Below are 22274 nucleotides of genomic sequence, written 5' to 3'. Positions count from 1 at the left end.
GTCAGCTTGAGAGATGAGGTGTCTGCTAGGGAATTCTCTGAACTCTTACTAAAAATAAGGAACAGAGAATATCTTGAGTTCAAGGGATAGGTGACCATACCTGCAGATCTGGGCACAGTAGTGATGACCCTAGCAAACCTAACAGCCACAATATACCCTGATATCGTCACTATAACAGAGAAGTCCATGGACTGGCTGTGCAAGCATGCCATTCTGACCCCCAAGAATGACCAGGCTGCCATCATTAATGAAACACAACTCCCTCAAAGGGGCAGAAATGGAGTACAGATCTGGGGACTCAGTGGGGCAAATGGATGGCATGGTCCATTATCTCGAGTTCCTCAACACACTCAACCCAGACCACAAGCTTCCCAGACCACAAGCTTCTTCTCAAAGTGGGGGCTCCAGTGATGCTGCTCTGGAACCTCAGTCAACCCAAACTCTGCAATGGCACCAGACGATGAGTGAAAGCCTTCCACAGGAACGTCATCAAGGCCACATTGTTCACTGGCAGTGCTCGTGGAGGGGGGGGGGTTCATACCATTCATACCACTCATACCATCAGAGAACCCCTTTGAATTTAAGAGACTGCAATTCCCCCTGCTTTGTTATGACAATGTCCGTTGCGCTGAAATGGTGGTTCATGCCAGTAATGAAGATATCATGTGGTGAGCTGTTCTAATTGAAGACCATTAGGAAGGTGTACATCCAATAACTGTGCCCAGGAAGAAGTTGTTTATACGAAACGGGAATGGTATAATATGCAAGCATAATCCCGTCGGCACATCAATATTTTCATTTGATCTGGATTGTGGTCACCCTTCCCTGTGGGACTCTCTGCCTACATTCCTAAGAAGGCTCTACTGCAGCTCTCACCCAGACGCTTTTCTATGAACATTACAAAAACACGGACAAACAACTGTTACCTTGTATAACTGTTACCTTGTATTTATTATATATTTATTACTTTGTATGAAATTGTATTTATTATGGACACTTTGCACTTTTGCACACTTTGCACTAATATATTGTTACAAAAATCCAAAATGTCTTTGACTGTATATTCCCGGTATTGTTTCTTGTAGCCTTTGACTACCCGGGGTTTCCCTGCTTTGTTTCTGTCTCTTTGTTATGACAACCAACAAGTCCCAGGGGCAGACACTGAAGGTGGCAGGAATTGACTTGAGGGAGGATTGCTTCTCACATGGGCAGTTCTACGTGGCCTGCTCCAGAGTGAGCTCACCCAGCAACCTGGTGATCCTGAGGGGAAAATCACCAATGTGGTCTACAAAGAGGTTGTTCAGTAGAAAAAAAACGGTTGTACATATTTTTCACTTTATTTATTGTACTACAATCGTTTCCTTTTAAAAATCTCTTAAATAACTGTTACATTTCAAATTTCGCTTCATCAGTTTTCGGCATCAACACACTTCGCTTTATTCAAATACTTTTGTGAAGCTCGGGTATTATGCTATTATACTACAAAACCAACTCAACCCCCTCCCCCACAAACCAAAAAATGTTATATACCCATAAGTATTATAATTGGACTTAAAGTAGTTAAATACTGTAGCAAAGCACGGGCATCAAGCTAGTAATAATAATAAGCTTATTTACCACTGATTGGATTCCCTGAAGCCTGGACAAAAAGGGGAGCTTTCTTCCTGTTAGTCCAAGGAGATGTAATTCGTTGGCCGTGTGAATAAGTAGGAAACAGATCATCTTCTTGCAGATGGAATCATCCATGCACACATTACCAAAGCTACAATATGTAGGCAATAATGTCAGACTAAGCATGTCGGAGACAATGGCTATTTGAAACATTGCCAGCAGCATCAGTACATTCTCTAACCCTAATTTTAAGTCTCATCCTATTCCAAATTAAATCAGCTTTAAGGGTAAATTACATATTATATGTGGCTCCATTCCTCTTTTTAAAGATGTTTCTTATTACTGACCTAAATGTATTAAAAGGCATAGAAATAATTTTTCAAAATTACTATAGACCAAACATAGCTATTCAATATTTGTATTATCACACAAATATAGCAATATGGATTAATGTTGGACACCATATTTCCATTACTTTTTCTTCTTCACATTGGATTTTAAATTAACAGTGAATATTGCAGTTGTTAAAAAATCCTTGATCTTTCCTCACACACCTAGTGAGTTCATGATCTGCAGTGAGCAAACAGGAGGAGCGAACAGAAAGTTTTATGTGGGAGTTTGAGAGGAGTGTAGGAAAGACAGGAATATTGCCTGTATGGAGTGAAGCAACATGGCTGGTGAGGGAGCTAAGGCAGTGACCTGCAAAGGCTGTGCTATGTTCATCTTCTTGCTGAGGTGCAATAGAAATCACCCTCACCACCAGTGGAGTGGTAGCCTGACCGGAGGAGAAGATACAAGAGCTTGAGACATTCCTATCCACCCTCCAGCTTATCAGAGAAGGTAAAGAGTTTTTGGAAAGAACTCATGAAGGACTCTTGAGAGGGCAGGGAAGAGGAGGAAAAGATAGTATCTCAGGAGGAGCACCATACAGAGGAAGAGGGCTTTTGGAAGAACGTGACCAACATGAGCAGGAAAATCTGGAGTCATTCTGAACCTTTATTGCTAAGCAGTTGGTTCCAGGACCTTCCCATAGACTCAGTCAGATACTGATTCTGGACTGCTGGAACTAGGACTACTTCCCCAGGCTCCACAGAGTTCAAAGGAAGTTTCGCAGGCCCCTGTGGATGAGAGGACTTCTGCTGCTGTCCCCACCCCCTAATTAGGAGGAGATATGTGGTGATGATTGGGGACTTACTACTGAGACAGATAAAGGTTAACTGCGCACACCCAACTTTTCATCTCAAGAGGTATGTTGGGAGATATGTCTTCCAGGCACATGCATCTAAGATGTGATAGAAAGGCTAGAAAGACTCATCAAGCCCACAGATTATTATCCCCTCTCGCTCATCCATGTGGGAACAAATGATACTTCCTGACACAGCCTGGAACATGTTAAAAGAGACCATGATGCTCTAGGTAAAAAGGTGAAGGACCTGAGAGCACAGGTAGTGATTTGGCACTTCTTCCTGTTGAGGGCTGTCACTTAGAAAGAGAATAATACTGGAAATAAATACCTGGCTACCAGGTCACACTGTGTAATCCACTTTTAATCTCAGTGAGAAAGGCAGGCTAGAAAGAAAGAGAGAGAGAGTCATCAGGAAAGGTTTGGTTTCTTGTACCATGGTCTATGTTTTCAAGATGAAGCGCTTCTGTTGGGAGATGGTTTGCACCTCATGAGCATACGAAAAAATGTCTTTAGCAAGAGCCTTGCAAACCTGATAAGGAGAGCTTTAAACTAAATTCCATGGAGAAGGGAGAGAAAACTCCAAAAGTTAGTATGATGCCAGTTACTGGAGATAAGAGAATTAATGATGATCAGAGAGGGGCACGTAAACAGGAACCCATTATTTTGTAGGTAAGAACAAAAATCACTTGGGGCACATAAATAATGGATTACAGTGTCTCTATTGTAAGGGTAAAAGAAGCATTAACACTTGAAGTCTTAATACAGGAAGGGGATTATAATCTAAATAGGCATTACTGTAACTTGGTGGGATAAGACTTTCAATTAGAATATTAAGACTGAGGGATACAACTTGTTTTAAAGGAGCAGACTAATAAAGAAGGGGGGAGTAGCATTATATGTAAAGGATGTATGTAGAAAGCCAGTTTGGTGTAGTGGTTAAGAGTGCGGGACTCTAATCTGGAGAGCCGGGTTTGATTCCCCACTCCTCCACTTGAAGCCAGCTGGGTGACCTTGGGCTAGTCACAGCTCTCTGGAGCTTTCTCAGCCCCACCCACCTCACAAGAGTGTTTTGTTGTGGGGATAATAATGGCATACTTTGTAAACCGCTCTGAGTGGGCATTAAGTTGTCCTGAAGGGCAGTATATAAATTGAATGTTGTTGTTGCTGTTGTTGTTGTTGTTGTTATACTTGTGAGGAAATACATCATCCAAGCATAGAAGGTAAGTTGAGAGCTTCTGGGTAAAATTAAAAAGAGAAATAAATAATAGTGATATTATGGTGGTGGTCTGCTATAGACCACCAAGCCAGGCAAAGGACTTGGATGCAGCTGTTTTTGCACGTAACAGCAACAAAACCACACAGAACACAATCCTGCCATTGACCCCCTGAGTTTGAGAGCATGCAACCTGAGGAATGCTTGGAGAAGGCATATTTCAAGGTGAGTGTTGGGCACTCGGGGGAGTTGGGGAAACGAGGCTGTATTTGCATTTAACCAAAACTCACATTGTCCAGAAACCCATCAATACAATGAATTTCTCCTCAACACATTAAAATTCACAAAATAATGGACTCCAAAGAAAGTGAATGTTGGCGGGACCACACAGTGGCAGGAAACTTACTGGCAAAGCAGTGGTGGCACAACATGCCAAGATGGTGCACAAGCAGGAAAGCACTCCATTGCCAGCCAATACAGTGCAGCGAAACAGGAAAAAATGCATCTTTATGACCATGACAAAGCCAATAAATTATTACTGTTGAGTCCTGCTTTTCTGCCATATTTCCTTATGCTTTGTAGTTTCATTTCCATGATGGAGGTAAATCTTCCTCACCCCAATGTGCTTTGCAGCAGCCCAGAACTCCCTGTTTAAACCTGCCAGCTGCTGGCCTATCCTTGCACTGTGTGTAAAGGCACACAGAAAGGGAGGGCTAGATACTGATTTTTCCTTCAGGGGAGGTGAATTAAGAGAGAGAATGGCCCTCTTTTTTACCTATTATTCCTAGTAAAAGTGGGGGACTAGACAGATTGCTAGCTGCCAGTCTCCCCCTTTTCAACTAAAACCGTCCACCCAGACTTGAATGAAAAGGAAAAAGGAGAAATCACGGGAGGACAAGCAGAAAGAAAAAAATCTGACTAGATAGGTCCTTCCACATAGAATAATCAGTCATCTGGAAAAACTTGGGAGTGTGCGCATGTGTGAATATGCAATGCACATGCCTACTGCCTCCCCATTCTTCCTAGTGCTCTTTGACCCACTATCTTTGGAGGGCTTCTTTAGTCACAGTGGTGGCCATGGCACCATGGCACCTAAGCAAAGGACAGAAGCTGCAGAAGGCCGCTGAATTGGGAATGAATCAGCTCCACATGCTTGGGACCTCCTCAGTGCAGTTTTCCTTTGATTTTTTTTTCTTTATTTAAACTATAAACTATACACCATAACATAATAAACAATAAACATAGAGAATAAGAAAAAACACACAATTCTAAACATGATACACTAACAATAGATATATCTATATAATTAAAAGGGAAAGGGAAAAGAAAACAAACAACAAAACAAAAAAACCTAGATTTCACTACAGGTTGAGTTCTGATTTTCTCCACAACAAGTATATATCATTTCTAGAGTCATACTTATTCTAGGTTAGTCACAAAACCCCTCTTTTTTCTATTGTTCATGTTTCTTAATCCATAAATGCAGATGTCATCAAATCCTTGTTACCCATTTCATGCAAAAAGTCTATTAACGGTGTCCATTCAGTCAAGAAGTTAACTTTCTCTAATCAATGCAGTAAGTTTTGCCATTGACGCAAACTCCAAAACTTTTGTCAACCATTCCTCCACTGTAGGCAATGTTGTAGTTTTCCACTTTTGTGCATAAAGTACTCTTGCCACTGTAATAAAGTATAAAAACAGTGTTCTAAAGTGTTTTTCCAACTGGCTGTCCATTATTCCCAACAGAAAAGTCTCTGGTTTCAGCTGAAGATTAATCTTCAGATCTTCTGAATTGATGATTGTATCTGCAATCAAAAACTCTTTGCTTTCTTACATGTCCACCACATATGAAAAAACGTCCCTTGTTTGGCACATTTCCAACATACATTTGATGCCCCCTTATACATTCTAGCCAATTTTTCAGGACTCGTATACCACAATACATCATTTTGTAAAAAAATTCTTGAATACTGGAGCTTAATGTAAATTTCAGGCCTCTTGTCCACATATTTTCCCATTGCTCCATTAATATATCGTGTCCGCAATTTTTCACCCATTTAATCATACATTCTTTTACTTGCTCTTCTTCTGTCTCAAACCTGAACAAAAGTTTATACATTTTGGAAATAACATGTTCATCATTTGTACCAAGGGCTATTTCAAATTCAGTTTTAGATTTCTCAAAGTCATAATGACTCGTCTAATTTGAATCTCTCCAGAATTTGCATATATGGAAAACACTGACAGGCATGCCCTTCTGCTTCTAAATCCTCTCTTGATTTAATTTTAACTTGGTCCTGAGAGAATTCCAATAAATCCTGATAAGTTAACCGTTTAGGTGGACTAACCGTTTCCCTTCTAAAGTGAGCTTCTTGTGATGACAGCCAAAGAGGTATTTTCGAACAAAACCTAAGTTTGTATTTATTCCATACTCTCAGGATTGCACGCCTTACATAATGATTATTAAACTCTGCGTTGGCTTTAACTTTGTCATACCATAGATACCCATGCACCCAAATTTTAGATCACACCCTTCCAGGTCCAGTAATCATCTATTTTTTAACAGTATCCATTCCTTCGTCCAAACCAAACAGCCGCAAAATATAATCTCAAATCTGGGAGGCCCAAACCACCTCTTCCTTTTGCATCCTGTAGAACCTTACATTTAACCCGTCTTTTTGCCTTGCCATGTAAATCTCAATATATCCTTCTGCCACTGCTTAAATGGTGCCTGTTGTCAATACAGGAGTTGTCTGAATTAGGAATGACATTCTAAGTAAGAGCCAAGCTACAAGTGACTCCTTACATAGGTTGGACACTTGTCAGCTTCCCTCAAGTTTTGATGGGAAATGTAGGCGTCCTGGTTTTACAGCTTGGCTCTCCATTACAGCTGCAAGGCCAGGATGCCTACATTTCCCATCAAAACTTGAGGGAAGCTGACAAGTGTCCAACCTGTGTCATTCATCACTTGTAGCTTGGCCCTCAGACATTCATTTTAATTGTAGCTATTCTTCCCAACAGCGATAATTGGATTTTATCCCATCTTAGCGTATCCCTTTTAATTTCTTTCCAAGTCTTAATGTAATTATTTTGGAATAACATACAGTTCATATTTGACAAAGTAATACCCAAGTATTTTACCTTTTTCTCAACTGTAAACCCTGTTTTGCTCTCAAGTTTCTTGATCTTGCATTTTCATATTTTTAGTTAATACTTTGGTTTTCTGCTTATTAACCTTAAAACCAGCCACTACACCAAATTCTTTCAACTTTGTCATTAGAGTTTCAATTCCGTTCAAAGGGTCCTCCAAAATCAACACCAAGTCATCAGTGCAATTCTCCTTTAATAATTGCTTTTTCTTTCCAATTTTAATGGCTCTATGCTGTACTTTCCAGTTTTGTTCCAATTTGCACCCTAATCTACATAACATGAGCCTTTGCAACAGCTATAGATCCTGTCTTACATTATACCCTAATGTATTATAACAAAATACATTACTATAACATGGTATATTATCAGAAACTATATTATTCTTTTCCAATCCAAATCCAAATCCAATTTATTACAGCAAAAGCCAGCAATATAAAACAATATGATTACAAGCAATAAATCAATATTATCAATACAGGAAAACCACAGGCATAAAGGGATAAGAGTGAAAATGGAATAACAATAATGAAAATAGAAAAAAAATTATGTTTTTTTCACTAAGAGAAGTTTACGTTTTCTGATAGCTAAAGAGCAGAATTTGGCCACAGCATAGGTTACTGAGCTCTGAGAATCTTCTAAAAGAAATTTGCGCAGAACTTCTGGTCTAAATTCCAAATAGGATTGCAAAGGGATGAATTTAGACAAAAGAGGTAGTATGAGGCGAGACCGTTCTTCACAATAAAATTCACAGAATAAGTATGTGAGTAACTGATTCCACCATATTGTCCATGCATGGACATAAGCGCTCATGCATTGGTATCTGCCAGAATTTGCCGTACAATACAGCTGAAGGCAATGCCTCAAACCGGGCTCTAGAAAATGCCCATCTGTAGGACTCATGGGTAATACTGGATAAATATGGGGCAGCTGAAAAATTAGGCCAAGATTTTAAGCACCTGAAGTTCTTGGGAAGTAAAGCTTCTTCATTTTGAAGTTCAATATCAAGAAGCCTCTGAGTAATAGCTGTTTTTGCCATATTCAGGGTTCCATTAAAAAGATCTTCAGGATTTAGGCCAATTTGCTTGATCTTGTTAAAGATTTGTGTGAACCAAGGTGGATAAGGGTTCGCAGCTAGGAGATGAGTTATCATTCCCTTTGGATTATAATGAATTTTCAGCCAGAGGAATATTGCCTGTTCCAATACTTTTAATTCAACTCTGGGTAATCCTGCCTCTTGACTAAGTATTACATTAGATGTACTCTTGGGAGCACCAAATAGAGATCTAAGAAATTTTGATTGGACTGTTTCAAGAATCTTAAGATTGGCAGAGAGTCCAATTTGTGAGCCATACAAAAGTTGGGCCAAAGATTTTGCCTGGTAAGTTTTTAAGGCCATAGGGAGAAAGCCAGCGCCTTTCCTTCTAAACAATTTAAGGATGGCATTTGCACTTCTCTCTGCTGAAGTGGCTGATGAGGTCAGATGTGCTGAGAATTTGGCATTATAGGAAAAAGTTATGCCTAAATACTGAAAGTTCTTAATTTGATCTATGACATTTCCTTTCATATTCCAGATATATTTCCTAAATGAGCTGCCAAAACGAACAATTTTGGTTTTAGAGAAATTAATTGTTAACAATTCAATGTTACATTGATCATTAAATTTTTCTAAAGCTCGCTTCAAGCCAACTTTGGTCTGAGATAAAAGAACAGCATCATCAGCATACATTAAAATTGGAACTTTTCTGCCACTAGAGAACACAGGGGCATGAGTGTCCGTTGTATGAAAGCATGTGATTAGAGAATTGACATAGATGTTAAATAGGAACGGGGCCAGTAGACAACCTTGTCTGACCCCTTTTTGGACTGGAATTCTTTTTGAGAGTCTGCCGTCCTGTGTAAGTCTTATCTGAAGGCTATTATTTTCATGTAACTTAATTAATAAAAACAATAGCCTTTTATTGATGCCCAAGTCAGCCAATTTAACCCAGAGCCTTCCCCTAGACACAGAATCAAAGGCTGCCTTGAGATCCACAAAGGCCCCATACAGTGACTTCTTCCAGTGTTTCACATATTTATAAATAAAATAATCTAACACCAAGCAGTGGTCAATGGTGGAGCGACCAGGTGTAAAACCGGCCTGTTCAATCTTGAATAGATTATTTTGGTCTAACCATTCACACAGTTTTAAACAGAGCTGTTTCGTGTATAATTTACAGATCACATTCAAAAGACTAATTGGCCTATAATTTGACGGATCAGAGGGGTTACCCTTTTTAAATATGGGAACAATTGTGGCCAAGCCCCAATCCTTAGGAAATTGAGCTGAGGCATCTATGTATGAGAACAGATTTGCTAAGACCGGAGCCCACCAGTTTATATGCGATTTCAGAAGCTCAGCAACAATAAAGTCACTTCCTGGGGCTTTACCAGATTTCATTTGTGAAATTAACAAGGAAATTTCAGATTCAGAGACTGGTGGCCACTGTGTAGAGTTATCTAATGAGATAGCAGGGGGAGCAGAGTGCCACTGATCCCTAAACAAAGCACTATAGTGCTTTTCCCATACATCTGCGGGGATAGTACTGGATACCTTGGGTGCTTTGGTTTGGAGATTAGAAATAATCTTCCAGAAACTAACATTGTCTTTTTCTTTGGTGGCTTTGATAAGAGACTGCCATAAAAGACGATCAGCATCTCTTTTTTTAGTTTTTAACAGCTCTTTATATTTCTTTTTTTTAAGTTGTAATTCAAGTTTGGTAATTGGGTTTGGGTTTTGGTGGAAAACCCTAAAGCATTCCCTAAGGGTTAATTTTGCTTGGATGCATTCATGGTCAAACCATTTTTTATTATTGGGGATCCTATCATATTTAGGGCTTCCAGATCTTGAAAGCAATGGCTGAAGATTTGAGATTAATAAATTATACTGATCAATTAGGTAGTTCCCTTTAGTGTTATTAGAGGTTAGGGTGTCTAAGAGAAGCTGACCATCTGCTGATTTTATCCAAGAGCCAAAATTGTCATTAATGTAGGAGGACCATTTAATTCTAAATCTGCCTCTTTGTTTTAAACCATCGGGTTTGGTTGTTTTGGGACAGGCCCAGCTCCTAAGGAGTCTTGGTGGATCAATCTTTTTAAGATTTAGAGGCAAATGGTCACTTTCTGTTCTTATATCAATCATAAAATCAATATGGTCATCATAAAGGTCTTGCGAAATAAGGATGTAATCAATGATGGAGTGTTTTAGTCCCAACCAGTAAGTAAATTGGCCAGGGCAATCTCCCAATGATAGACCATTCAGAATGACAAGATTTAACCTAAGTGCCATTTGAAAAAGGCATGCACCAGCAAAATTAGCGATTGGATCTAGTGATTGTCGCCTAAAGAGAGGCCAGGATTCATCAATTAAATTTAGACCACCTATTCCACATTTGTTGATCAGCTGTTCGTTCTTTTCCAATATAATATTAAAATTTCTATCTCTATATTCAGTTAAAGTAAAAGAGCACTATCCTCCTCTTAAAAAGTATCCAAAGACCACACCTTCCCTTTAATGTCCCACTTTTTCTCCATATAATTCTTAAATTTCTTCCAATTTATTATATATTCTTCCGCAACTTCTTCTCGTAATTTCCTCGTAAGTTTGTCCATTTCCGCCAAATTCAATGTCTTCAAGATCCAATCTTCCACCGATGGTATCTCCTTTGTCTTCCACAACTGAGCATATAATATCCTAGCCGCCGTAATCATATAAAACACCATTATCCTGTCCATTTTATCAAATTCTTCAAGGTTCATACATAATAACAATTCTGGGTTGTTGTTTTTAAATAATATTTTATTAGTGGGTATTACCTCTTATACAATTTCACATTATTTTACAATATCATTAATTATCCACTACACATTGTTTTCTCATTGTCCCCAATTCTATCTATCCCTTTTACCCACCCTCCCAATCTCCCTTTCTATAATTGACTTCCAACACCTTTCTGTCCCCTCCGCCTACAGTCTATATATATATGTCTTCTGCTACTTTTACCTTTATACTATTTGTCCACCAGTAAAGATATTTTTAATTTCCCGTTTTAGTAGTTCTCCAACAACCATAAGTTTCCCCTTAGGTCCCATTTTTTCTCTAAATAATTTTTAACTCTCCCCCAGGTCTTCACAAATTCTTCAGTGTCTTCCCCTTTCAATTTGCATGTCATTTTGTCCATTTCTGCCATATTCATAATCTTCTGAATCCACTCTTCCACTTCTGGTGTTTCTTCCTTTTTCCAATACTGCGCATATAACATCCTTGCTGCTGTCGTCATATAAAAGATCAGCACTCTATCATTACAATCATATTTTTCTAAGTTCAAACATAATAATAACACCTCTGGGTTTAAATTAATTTTCTTCTGTAAAATTTCAGACATTAACTCTACTATTTTTGACCAAAATGTCTTAGCTTTATCACATGTCCACCACATATGGTAAAAAGAGCCTTCCTGCTGTTTGCATTTCCAACATTTATCCGACATTCGACTATTATTAATCACTAGTTTTTTTGGAGTCAGATACCACCTATACATCATTTTAAACAACAATTCTGGGTTTTTAACAACATTTTTCTGCAATATATCTGACATAGCATCTACTATTTCCCCCCAGAACTGTTTAGCTTTTTCACACGTCCACCACATATGATAAAAGGAACCCTCATGCTTTCCACATTTCCAACATTTATCTGACATCTGACTGTTTCCCTTAGCTAACTTTTTTGGCGTAAGATACCATCTATAAATCATTTTATAAACATTTTCTCTTATCGTGGTACATGTTGATATCTTTATGGTATCCTTCCACAATTTCTCCCAAGCTTCCATCAATATATCCTTATTGCAATTTATTGCACATTTTACCATTTGAACCTTAACTATCTTGTCTTCTGTAAACCATTTCAACAAAATGTTATACACTTTAGATATCAATTCCCCCCCCCCTTGAAGTAAACACTGTCCCAGCTCTGAATTCTCTGCTCTAAAACCTGCTTTCCGATCAGAATCATACAGATCTTTTATCTGCTTGTATTGAAACCAACCATATCAAAATGGCAATTCTTCATTATTTTTAATACTATATAAATTCTGGTCCACTCTAAAAATATTCCAATATGTCGTCCACTCCTCTCCTTCATATTCAGTCCTTGGATTGACAACTTCTGCTGGTACAATCCACATTGGTATTTTTTCATTCAAATATCTCTTATATTTAGCCCTTACAGCAAATACACTTCGCCTCACAAAATGATGCAAAAGCATCATATCAGCCTTAGTCTTTTCATACCATAGATATGCATGCCATCCAAAGGTTTTATTGTACCCTTCCAATGTCAATAGTTTATGGTTTTCCAACAGCATCCAGTCCCTCACCCAAACCAAGCATATGGCTTCATAATATAATTTCAGATTTGGTAGCTGTAGTCCACCTCTCTCCTTTGCATCATATAACACCTTCATCTTAACTCTGGGCTTTTTCCCTGCCCACACAAATGTTAACATTTTCCTTTGCCATTTTTCAAATTGCTTATTGTCTTTCATTATTGGAATTGTCTGCATTAAAACCATTATCCTTGGTAGGACATTCATCTTAATTGTGACAATACGACCCAACCATGACAGATTTAACCTATTCCAAACCATCGTGTCTTTATCTATTTGCTGCCATAACTTTTCATAATTATTCTTGAATAAATCAATATTTTTTGCAGTCAACTCAATACCTAGGTACCTTGTTTTATGAACCACTTCACAATCCGTTATCTTCATTAACTCTTGCTGTTGTTGTTTAGACATATTTTTACAAAGCAGTTTAGATTTCTTTCTATTTATATAGAATCCTGCCAACTCTCCAAATTCTTTTATCTTCCCCAGCAGTCTTGGCATATTCTGGAGCGGATCTTCCACTATCACCATCACATCATCTGCAAAGGCCGTCACCTTATATGTATACCCTTTAATCTTCATACCTTTAATTTCATCATCTTCATGTATTTGTCTAAGTAAAATTTCCAATACCATTACAAATAACAATGGAGAGAGTGGGCATCCTTGTCTCGTTCCCTTTCTTATCTCCAATTTTTTCGTTATGTCCCAGTTAACAACTATAGCTGCAGATTGGTTTTTATATATCATCTTTACTGCTTGAATGAACATCTTGCCCATCTGCACTTTTTCCATCATTGCAAACATAAAATCCCAATTTAAATTGTCAAACGCTTTTTCAGCATCCACAAAGAAAAAACCGACTTGTTTTCCTGGGTTTTTATCATAATATTCTATCGCACTCAATACTGTCCTCAGATTGTCTTTTATCTGTCTATCTGGTAAAAAAACCTGCCTGCTCCTCCCCTACAAACTCTACCAGCCAGATCTTCAACCTCTCAGCCAATATTTTTGCAAAAATCTTATAATCATTATTTGTTAAGGATATCGGTTTATAATTTTTCACATTAGTCAAATCTTGTGCTTCCTTTGGTATTAATGTAATATTAGCTTCATTCCATGTCTCCGGCAAATCATGGCCTTCCAAAATTACATTCATCACTTTCTGCATCAGCTGCTTCAAGTCCTCTGCCATTACTTTATAAAATTTAGCTGTAAACCCATCCGGTCCTGGCGCCTTTCCCACTTTTGTATCTTGTATCGCTTCCAAAATTTCCAATGTTGTTATTTCAGCATTTAATTTCTCTCTCAGTTTCTCGGGCACCGTTGGTAAACTCAGCTTTCGAAAATACTCCTCTATTGAGCTTTTATCAATTGATTTCTTCTGATATAGCTTTGCATAATATTTAAAAAATGCCCTCTCAATTGAATTTTGATCAAACAACTCCTTCCCGTCTTCCACAATCTTACTGATTGTTTGCTTCTCCCTTTTCTTCTTCAATTGCCAAGCCAAATATTTCCCTGGTTTGTTGGCTCCTTCAAATGCTTTTTGTTTCATCCTTTTTAACTCCTATTCCACTTCTTTATTCTCCATTGCTCTTATTTGTTCCTGCAATATTTTAATTTCTTGTTGTAACTTCTTTTTGCCCGGTCTTTTCTTTAACTGCTGTTCTTTTAGCTTGATTTTTTCTTGAATTTCTTTCAACTTCAACTCTTTATTTTTCTTATCTCTGGCATTTAAATCCATAAGCACTCCTTGAATCACAGTTTTGTATGGATCCCATACTTTATGAATTGCCACTCCTTGATCCACATTATATTGTATAAAGTTTTTAGTCTCTTTCTTAAGAACCTTCACATTAGCATAACTGCTCAAAAGATCCTCATTTATTCTCCGTCTCCTTTTTTTTTACCTCTCGTTCCAAATCTCCAAAACACAGGATTGTGGTCTGAACTAACTTTTGGCAAAATGTCCGTTTCTTTTGTACACACAGCAAGCTCTTTAGATACCCAAATCATATCAATTCTTGAAAAAGATTGATGTCTTGCTGAAAAAAAGGTATATTGTTTGGCATTCGGATTATATTTCCTCCATATGTCTTCCAAACCCTCTTGTCCTTGAAATTCAAAAAAGATTTTGGCAATTTCCCTCCTTTATTTTTTATCAAATTCATTTTTTTTATCTAATTGTACATCTACTACCCCATTAAAATCTCCTGTCACAATCACTTGATCGTATGTCATCTGTCCAAGTCTGTCTTTAATTTCATTGAAAAATTGCTCTTTCGCACCATTTGGTGCATATATTCCCACAATCAGGACTTTTTTAGCATTACAGTCAAATTCCACTGCCACATATCTTCCATCTTTGTCATTAAAAATCAATTTCGGTTGCAATTCTTCTTTAATATAAAGTACAATCCCTCTCTTCTTTTGCTTAGTTGTTGCCACAAATTGTTTCCCTAACATTTTATTTGGTAAATATTTTACATCTTGTTCTCGTATATGGGTTTCTTGTAGACAAATCACATTACATCTCTGTTTAGCCAGCCAATGAAATATTGCTTTTCTCTTTGAGGGTGAATTAAGTCCGTTTACATTCCATGATATTAATTTGTATTCCATAATTACAATCGGGTTGATTTTGGTAAGTCCTTTTCATACTCTAGCAGAAACACTTCCATTGCATGTCTAGATTTGATAACTTGCCTCACAGATTGAAACTCAAAACTCAACCCTTCTGGTATTTCCCATCTATATCTTATATTCATGGTTTTCAACTTTTGAGTCAGATCCCTATATTTTTTCCGATCTTGCAGCACTGATCTCGGTAACTCCTTCATAATTCGAACACGTTTCCCTTCAAGTACCAATGGGGATTCAAAATGCTTTCTGAGAATTTCCTCTTTCATTCTTTTGGTAGTTAACTGGACAATGACATCCCTTGGTAAATTTTTTTGCTCTGCATACTTGGAATTAATTCTATAGGCAATATCTAAATTGGCTGCCACTTCTTCCTGCTTTTTATTTAGAAATTCTGCAATTATTTCAGTAACTTGTTTCAAGGTTGTTCCAACCATTACTTCTGGAATGCCTCTAAAACGAAGTTGTTTTTCCATAGCTTTGCATTCCATTACAACAACCCTATCACTCACTCCTGCTGCCTCTGCTCTTAAACCTTCCGTTTTCACATCCACCTCTTGTACCTTCTGCTGTGTAGCTTGGAGTTCCGTTCTTATTTCATCAATACTCTTTGCCAATTCTGCAACCTCTGATTTTATTGCCTCTTTAATCTTTTTCACTAAATTCAACTGAGAGTCCTTCACTTGCTTTTGCAATTCTTGAACCATTTCTTGCGTCTTTTGTATGGTTTCATTTGTTTCCTTATTACCTTCTGTTATTTTTTTATCAAAATTTTCAATCGCTGCCTGCCAATCTTTATCTTTCCCCCCCGTCATTGGACTTGCCTTAGGACCCCACGAGTCGGCTCTCTTCCTCAACTCCGTCTTTCCTTTTTTATATTTCTTACTTTAATTAAATCAGTCTTGTCCAGTAATATAAAAAAAATGTGAAGGGAAAACTTTATCTTTTTCCAGTAGTCAAAATGCCGGACGTTTTTTCTCAATGGTGCTCTCTATGGTTGCTTTCCACTTTTCCCCTTTCCAAGATGGCGTATTTCGCTTCATTTTTTCAATGTCGGACGTTTTTCTCTGTTACACAGTTCACATGAAGTCATCTGCCCTTCCCACACTCAAGATGGCCAGCTTCCGCTTCCTCTTCGGGTCTTCTGTCCCTCGTTGTTTCTCTTCCTCTGCTCCCTCCAACTTCCTTCCCTTCTAGCCACCACTCGTTTATGTTACAGGCAATCCACTTCTCACGATATTTCAGCTGCTTCCCACACTCTTCCCCTCACGTCATTATCTCCCAAACTGCAAGTATGCAAAACAAAAAGTTCCTTTTGCTCTTTTTAAGCTCTTTAAATCGTTAAATTCACAGTTCTCCACTCCCCAGCACTTTTAATGTCCTTTGCTTTGGGAATTTGTCTCTTAACTTTAAAACGTTTCAGTCTTTGAGCAAAAATCAAGCCTGTTAGGGGAGATAGTGATCTTTACTTCTCTAACTCTTCTTGGGTTGTACTCACTGTCTCTTTTGTTCAATTCTGGTTAAAATTCGTTTCTGAAGCTTGGGTACAGCGATCCTATGTCAATGTAATGACTCCAAAAGGTTGCTGCAGAGATATTAGCCGCCCCTCTGTGAGGGGATCTCAAGGCAGATGGAGAATCCTTGATTCAGAACCCCCCATCTGCTGAGATCACACCCTCTTAGGGCCAATGAGCATCCTTGCCTGACTTCTGCCTGAAATTGGGGGGCTGTGGGTGATCTAAGCACCCCACTAGCCCAAAAACAGCAACCCAGATGATCCAGCTCCCTGAATCACTTCAGACCACCATAATCCCAAACCGGACGTCGCAGAAAAACAAGATTCAGGATGATCTTGACAGGTTGGAAAACTGGGCTAAAGCTAACAAAATGAATTTCAGCAGAGATAAATTTAAAGTTTATGCATTTAGGTAGGAAAAATCAAATGTGTAATTACAGGATGACAGAGACTTGTCTTGGCAGTAGTACAAATGAAAAAGATGTAGGGGTCTTAGTAGATCATGCACTGAGTATGAGTCAGCAGTGTGGTGTGGTAGTTAAAAAGGTAAATGTGATTTTAGGCTGCATCAACAGAAGTATAGTGTCCAGATCACACAAAGTGATGGTATTACTTTATTCTGCTCTGATTAGTCCTCATTTGAAGTACTGTGTTCACTTTTGGCCTCCACAGTTTAATAAGGACATTGACAAGCTGGAAGGTGTCCAAAGAAGGGCAATGATGATGGTGAGGGGTTTGGAGACCAAGTCCTATGAGGAGAGTTTGAAGGAGCTGGGCATGTTTAGCCTGCAGAGGAGGTGACTGAGTGGTGATACAATAGTCCTTTTCAAGTATTTGAGGAGCTATTACACTGGTGATGGAGTGGAGGAATTGTCTGTTGACCCAGAGGGTCAGACCAAAACCAATGAGTTAAAATCAAAAGAGTTTTCAGCTAAGCATTAGGAAGAACTTCTTGACAGTTAGAGCAGTCCCTTAGTTGAACAGGCTTCCTCAGGAGGTGGTGGGTTCTCCTTCTTTGGTTTTTAAGCAGGGGCTAGATGGCCATCTGACAGCGATGCTGATTCTGTGACTCAGTATGAATTTAGGCACAACATGAGAGGGGTGCATGAAGGTATTAGCTAATGGCAGGCTCTTGTGGCCCTTTCTTATAGGCCCAGGGTAATGCCAATTGCTACTGTGGGGTCAGGAAGAAAGTTGCCTCCAGGCCAGATTAGCCAGGGATCCTGGAAAGTTTTGGTCTTCTTCTGAGCATAAAGCAGCCATCACTGGGGGAGTGAGGGGAAGGTAGCTGTGAATTTCCTGCATTGTGCAGGGGGTGGACTAGATGACCCTTGGTTTTCTTCCAGCTCTATGTTTCTATATTGATAAAATCATTCTTTTTTGGTAGGGGTTTTTAACTCTTTCCAATATTTGCCATGTATCCTCCTTGCTACAGGTGTTATATATAGAATCAATGTTGTAATTCTGCAAGAATTGCACGCTTTATATAATTCAGTAGATAAAATCTGGAGGGAGCCGTATTACAAGGACATTGTTATTAGTAGTTTTAACTGTATTCCAGAACATAATGGCTCTTGCTCACAACCATCATATAAGACAAAACACTTCCTCTCTTCAGACAACAGCAGTGAGACAGATGGTGGTAACTTACAATGGCATTTATCCATGAAGCTAAGAGTATTGATGATAAAATTATCATTTAAACAGTATTTTTGTCTTATTGGTTTTCCCATTCTAAGTATTGATTTCACTAAAGTACTAACACAATTGTTCTAGTTTTAAAAGAGAATAATCTCCCTGTATTAATTTATTTTCCAAAATGCAATCTCTGAGGTTACAATATTAAGGGAGAGAGGTGTGTGTATGTGTGTGTGCATGTGTACACATGCGCACATGTGTGCGCACACATACAGTTAACTCTCTCCCTCAGTCCATATTCCCACAGACTTTGGGAACTGGCCATACTTCAGTCACAGCCACATCTCTATTTTAGGAGTGAAATACATTTTAACTGAAATATACCTTGGCATCTGCTGCAAAGAGAAATCTACATGTTTTTTTTCTGCTGAAATAGAATTTCCTGACTTCCCAAATCATTAAATGATAATACCAAAGTTAGTATGTTAGCCTCAACATTGACTTTTGGCACAAAAGCTTTTGATTTAGAAAAAAAACTTGTCAAATATGTTTTCTCTACTGAATATTACAGGTTCATTTTCAAATTTTACAAAACTAAAATTTTAGTTCCAAACTTGTTAGCATCATTTTAAATAGGTTTTAGATTACTCTTTGTTCTAGTGTTTACTTGTTCTGTTCTTCATCCAGATACCCTCAGCAGTGACTGATACCAGGGCAGAGCTATGACACTCTTACCCTGACATTCCTTCCCTCCTTCCTTGGATCTGCCTCGTTCTTTCTGCAGCCTCCAAGGGCTGAGTGACATATTGCCCATAGTAGCTGCCACAGAAAAACTTTTCCCATGTGGGTGATCCAAACAGTGGGGAGTCAAGGTTTCAAGAGGCAACCCCAAGCAGAGATTGTTATATAAATAAGCCTCTAGTAATTCCTCTTGTACACTTGAGTAAGAAATAAAAGTCTGTCATGATGACATGACTCCGCCAGCACAAATGAATGAAGTGCATAAGGTTCGCACCACCTGTTGCTAAAAATACAGCATCCTTTCTCACACCTGCACATGCAGCATTTTAGTCTGCTGCCTGCATAAGCTGCAGCTGCTGCTAAATTCTGCCTTAACAGCTGTGCCAACTGCAAGTTGCTGCAGCCATTGCCTCAAAGCAGATGGGCTTTTAAATCTCTCCTGGGGAGTCATTTCCTTGACAGAAGGCGAACTGCTTCTCAGTTCTCTTCCTGTGGCTTTTAGTGTAAACTCAGATCATAAAAGTGCTAATGAATAGTCATCCTACTGCTATCCCTTGAACACTCAACTATGAACTTTGTCTTTCTGCTTGGAAAGCTATTGAGAAAACAGCAGATTAAAAGTTTAAAAGATGTTTTCTTAAAGTAGTTTAAAAAGTAGATTTATCCTGGCTGCTGCTTCCTACACAGATTTAGCCATTGTTATTTAAGTAATGAGAAAAATGAAAGAGATCCCCCCTCGTTAGTGTGTAGAAGAGTAATCCTAAATACACATAATACTGGGCAAATAAACATTATAGAAAATGAGAAAAATGAAAAAATGAGAAAAATGAAAGAGATCCCCCCTTGTTAGTGTGTAGAAGAGTAATCCTAAATACACATAATACTGGGCAAATAAACATTATAGACCCTTGAAACACAGAAATAACAGCTTTGTAAAGAACACAGTATGAGATGTAAATCGACATTTTGAAAGGTATATATACCCCTTTTTGTTTGGGCTGTTTAAAATTATTCCTGCTAATTGTTCTCCAAAGATGTTCTGTGTTTGGTGGACAGAGATTACAGGTAGATGGCTTTGCCCAAAGAAAAATCCAAAAGTTAACAAAACCGTGTGCAAGCTTTCAAGTTTTTCAGAATTCTTCTTCAGGTTTGATATTAAAACATCCAGCACCGACCAATCTGTTTAGGTCTGCAGGTATACAGATGGAAAGGCCTTACAGTCAGGACTTGGAAGCATCCTTTTTTTCTGTCCTTCCCCCTTTTGTATGATACAGATCTCTTTGCAAATGTAATCAGATCTCACTTCCAGTTCTTTGGTTTTGGAGGAAATAAACTGTTAACTTGCTATGTAAATAATAATCTGCTATTTAATTGTAGTGTTTGTTGGGCCAATGCATCACCATTGTTTCCTAGTAGAAAAATCAGTAAAAATAAATAAACTCACATTCTTATATTAAATACACCTGTTTTCTGTTTCTCCTTAGGTAATGTTTACAGAAGAAGATGTTAAGTTCTACTTGGCTGAGCTGGCCTTGGCTTTAGATCACCTCCATAGTCTTGGTATAATTTACAGGGATTTGAAACCAGAAAAGTAAGTTTGTGAAGAAATACACATGCAACACTTTTAAATTAAATACCTATGAAAGCCTCTACCAATTTCCTCGCACAGTTGTTGTCTTAAAGAAAATAAAATCTCATTTATTGGAATATCTTGGGGAACATCTTTGAAGGTTCAGATAATGGCAAATCTTGGCCACAGTAGGAAAAGAGGAAGGGTACAAGACAGTCAGAATACTGACCTTGGGTTTATATATTTAAAAAATAAATATTTTAGCCTGCCTTTCCAGGTTAGTTTAACAGATTAAAACAGGAGACAATATAAAAGATAAATTAGCCCATACTATCTGCTGTCCATTTATGTCTGCACAGACCATTTTTTACAGCCCATAGCCCATAACATCTTCAGGAAAAGGCTCACTGAGACAAAATAAAACAAAAGTCTAGTGGCACCTTAATGATAATGCATATTCCAGCATGAGCATTCATAAGAGCTCAGGAGTTCTTCAGATGCATGCAGAGGCATCATAACATTCTAGGACTTTAAAAAATTGCAAGAGAAATTATTAGGCATACTATCTCTAGAAGTCCAATCTACAAGATTAGTGCTATATATTACAGGGAGCGCAGAAATGGACAGAGGAGCATGTCAGCCATCATAGAACACATCTGATGCATGGATTCATACTGGGTGGGGCGGTGCATCAGAGACAATTGTATTGACTAACTGACTTTTAATAATTGGCATCAGACTGCAGAGACACTAGCACTGGGCTGCTAAGTCAGAACACATGGAGGGAAAACCACATCTAGCATGTTGAATAAAATCATGGGCCAATGGCACAAGAAAGATGGCAACCCAGTTCAAGCCTCTTGTTCATTGTCGGTCTTCTGTGCAGTCCCACATAGGACTGTGCATGCATAGTCTTGCTGACTGGAGGATTTTTGTAGGTTTCAAACCACTAGGGGGTATTTGCTTCCTCCCAGAGTGCAAGTGTGGCTGTTTTCCTGCCTAAACAGCCCTCTTCTGTGAAGACTGACAACCCCTAAGTTCCTATTTTGCTGCTGGTCAAAGAGGCTCGGTAGCGATTGCTCCTTTGAGGAATGCTACGCTAAGAAAAGCTTTCCTTCCAGCAATTATTCTGTTTTTCACCTATGAGAGGATAGAAAAGAGCAAGTTTAAAATGGCTGAAAAAGCTCTGTTTAAACATTGCACACCATGCAACATGAAAATGACCAAACCAGATGAACATGCATTTTGTTTGGTCTGCCTGGACGGAGGGCATAACATTAATGCCTGTAAACACTGCCAAAGCTTTACACCCAAATCTCGGGCAGAGAGGACTACTCGTCTCAAGGCCACATTATGGGAGTGGGCCCTGTCAGCATCATCCAGCCCTTCTACCAGAGCCGCAAAGTCCTCTACGATCACAGAGCTGGCCAACTGTTTGGATCCAGTTACACCACCAGCCCTGACACTCAGAGAACTGAGCTCTTTGGAGTTGATGACATCTTGGACCCTATGCCCCTTATTGACTCTCAAGACTTCAGGTCTCTCTAAACCAGCTTGGAGTCAACAACAGCATTCAA

At 38.6% G+C, this 22274-nt stretch overlaps 1 protein-coding gene across 2 annotated transcripts in view; it reads left to right on the top strand.

The window, feature by feature from the left end:
- Nucleotides 1–22274, top strand: part of RPS6KA2 (ribosomal protein S6 kinase A2) — a 299866-nt gene that overhangs the window by 167359 nt on the left and 110233 nt on the right. For both annotated transcript variants that reach the window (XM_054982534.1, XM_054982543.1), the window contains exon 6: nucleotides 20612–20718. In XM_054982534.1, the coding sequence (XP_054838509.1) occupies nucleotides 20612–20718 (107 nt within the window). The remainder of the gene's footprint in view (nucleotides 1–20611; nucleotides 20719–22274) is intronic.

Source organism: Eublepharis macularius, chromosome 1, assembly GCF_028583425.1.
Source record: "Eublepharis macularius isolate TG4126 chromosome 1, MPM_Emac_v1.0, whole genome shotgun sequence".
Lineage (NCBI taxonomy): Eukaryota > Metazoa > Chordata > Lepidosauria > Squamata > Eublepharidae > Eublepharis > Eublepharis macularius.
Note: the sequence above shows the minus strand (reverse complement) of the source record. Positions and strands in the feature narration are given on the sequence as shown.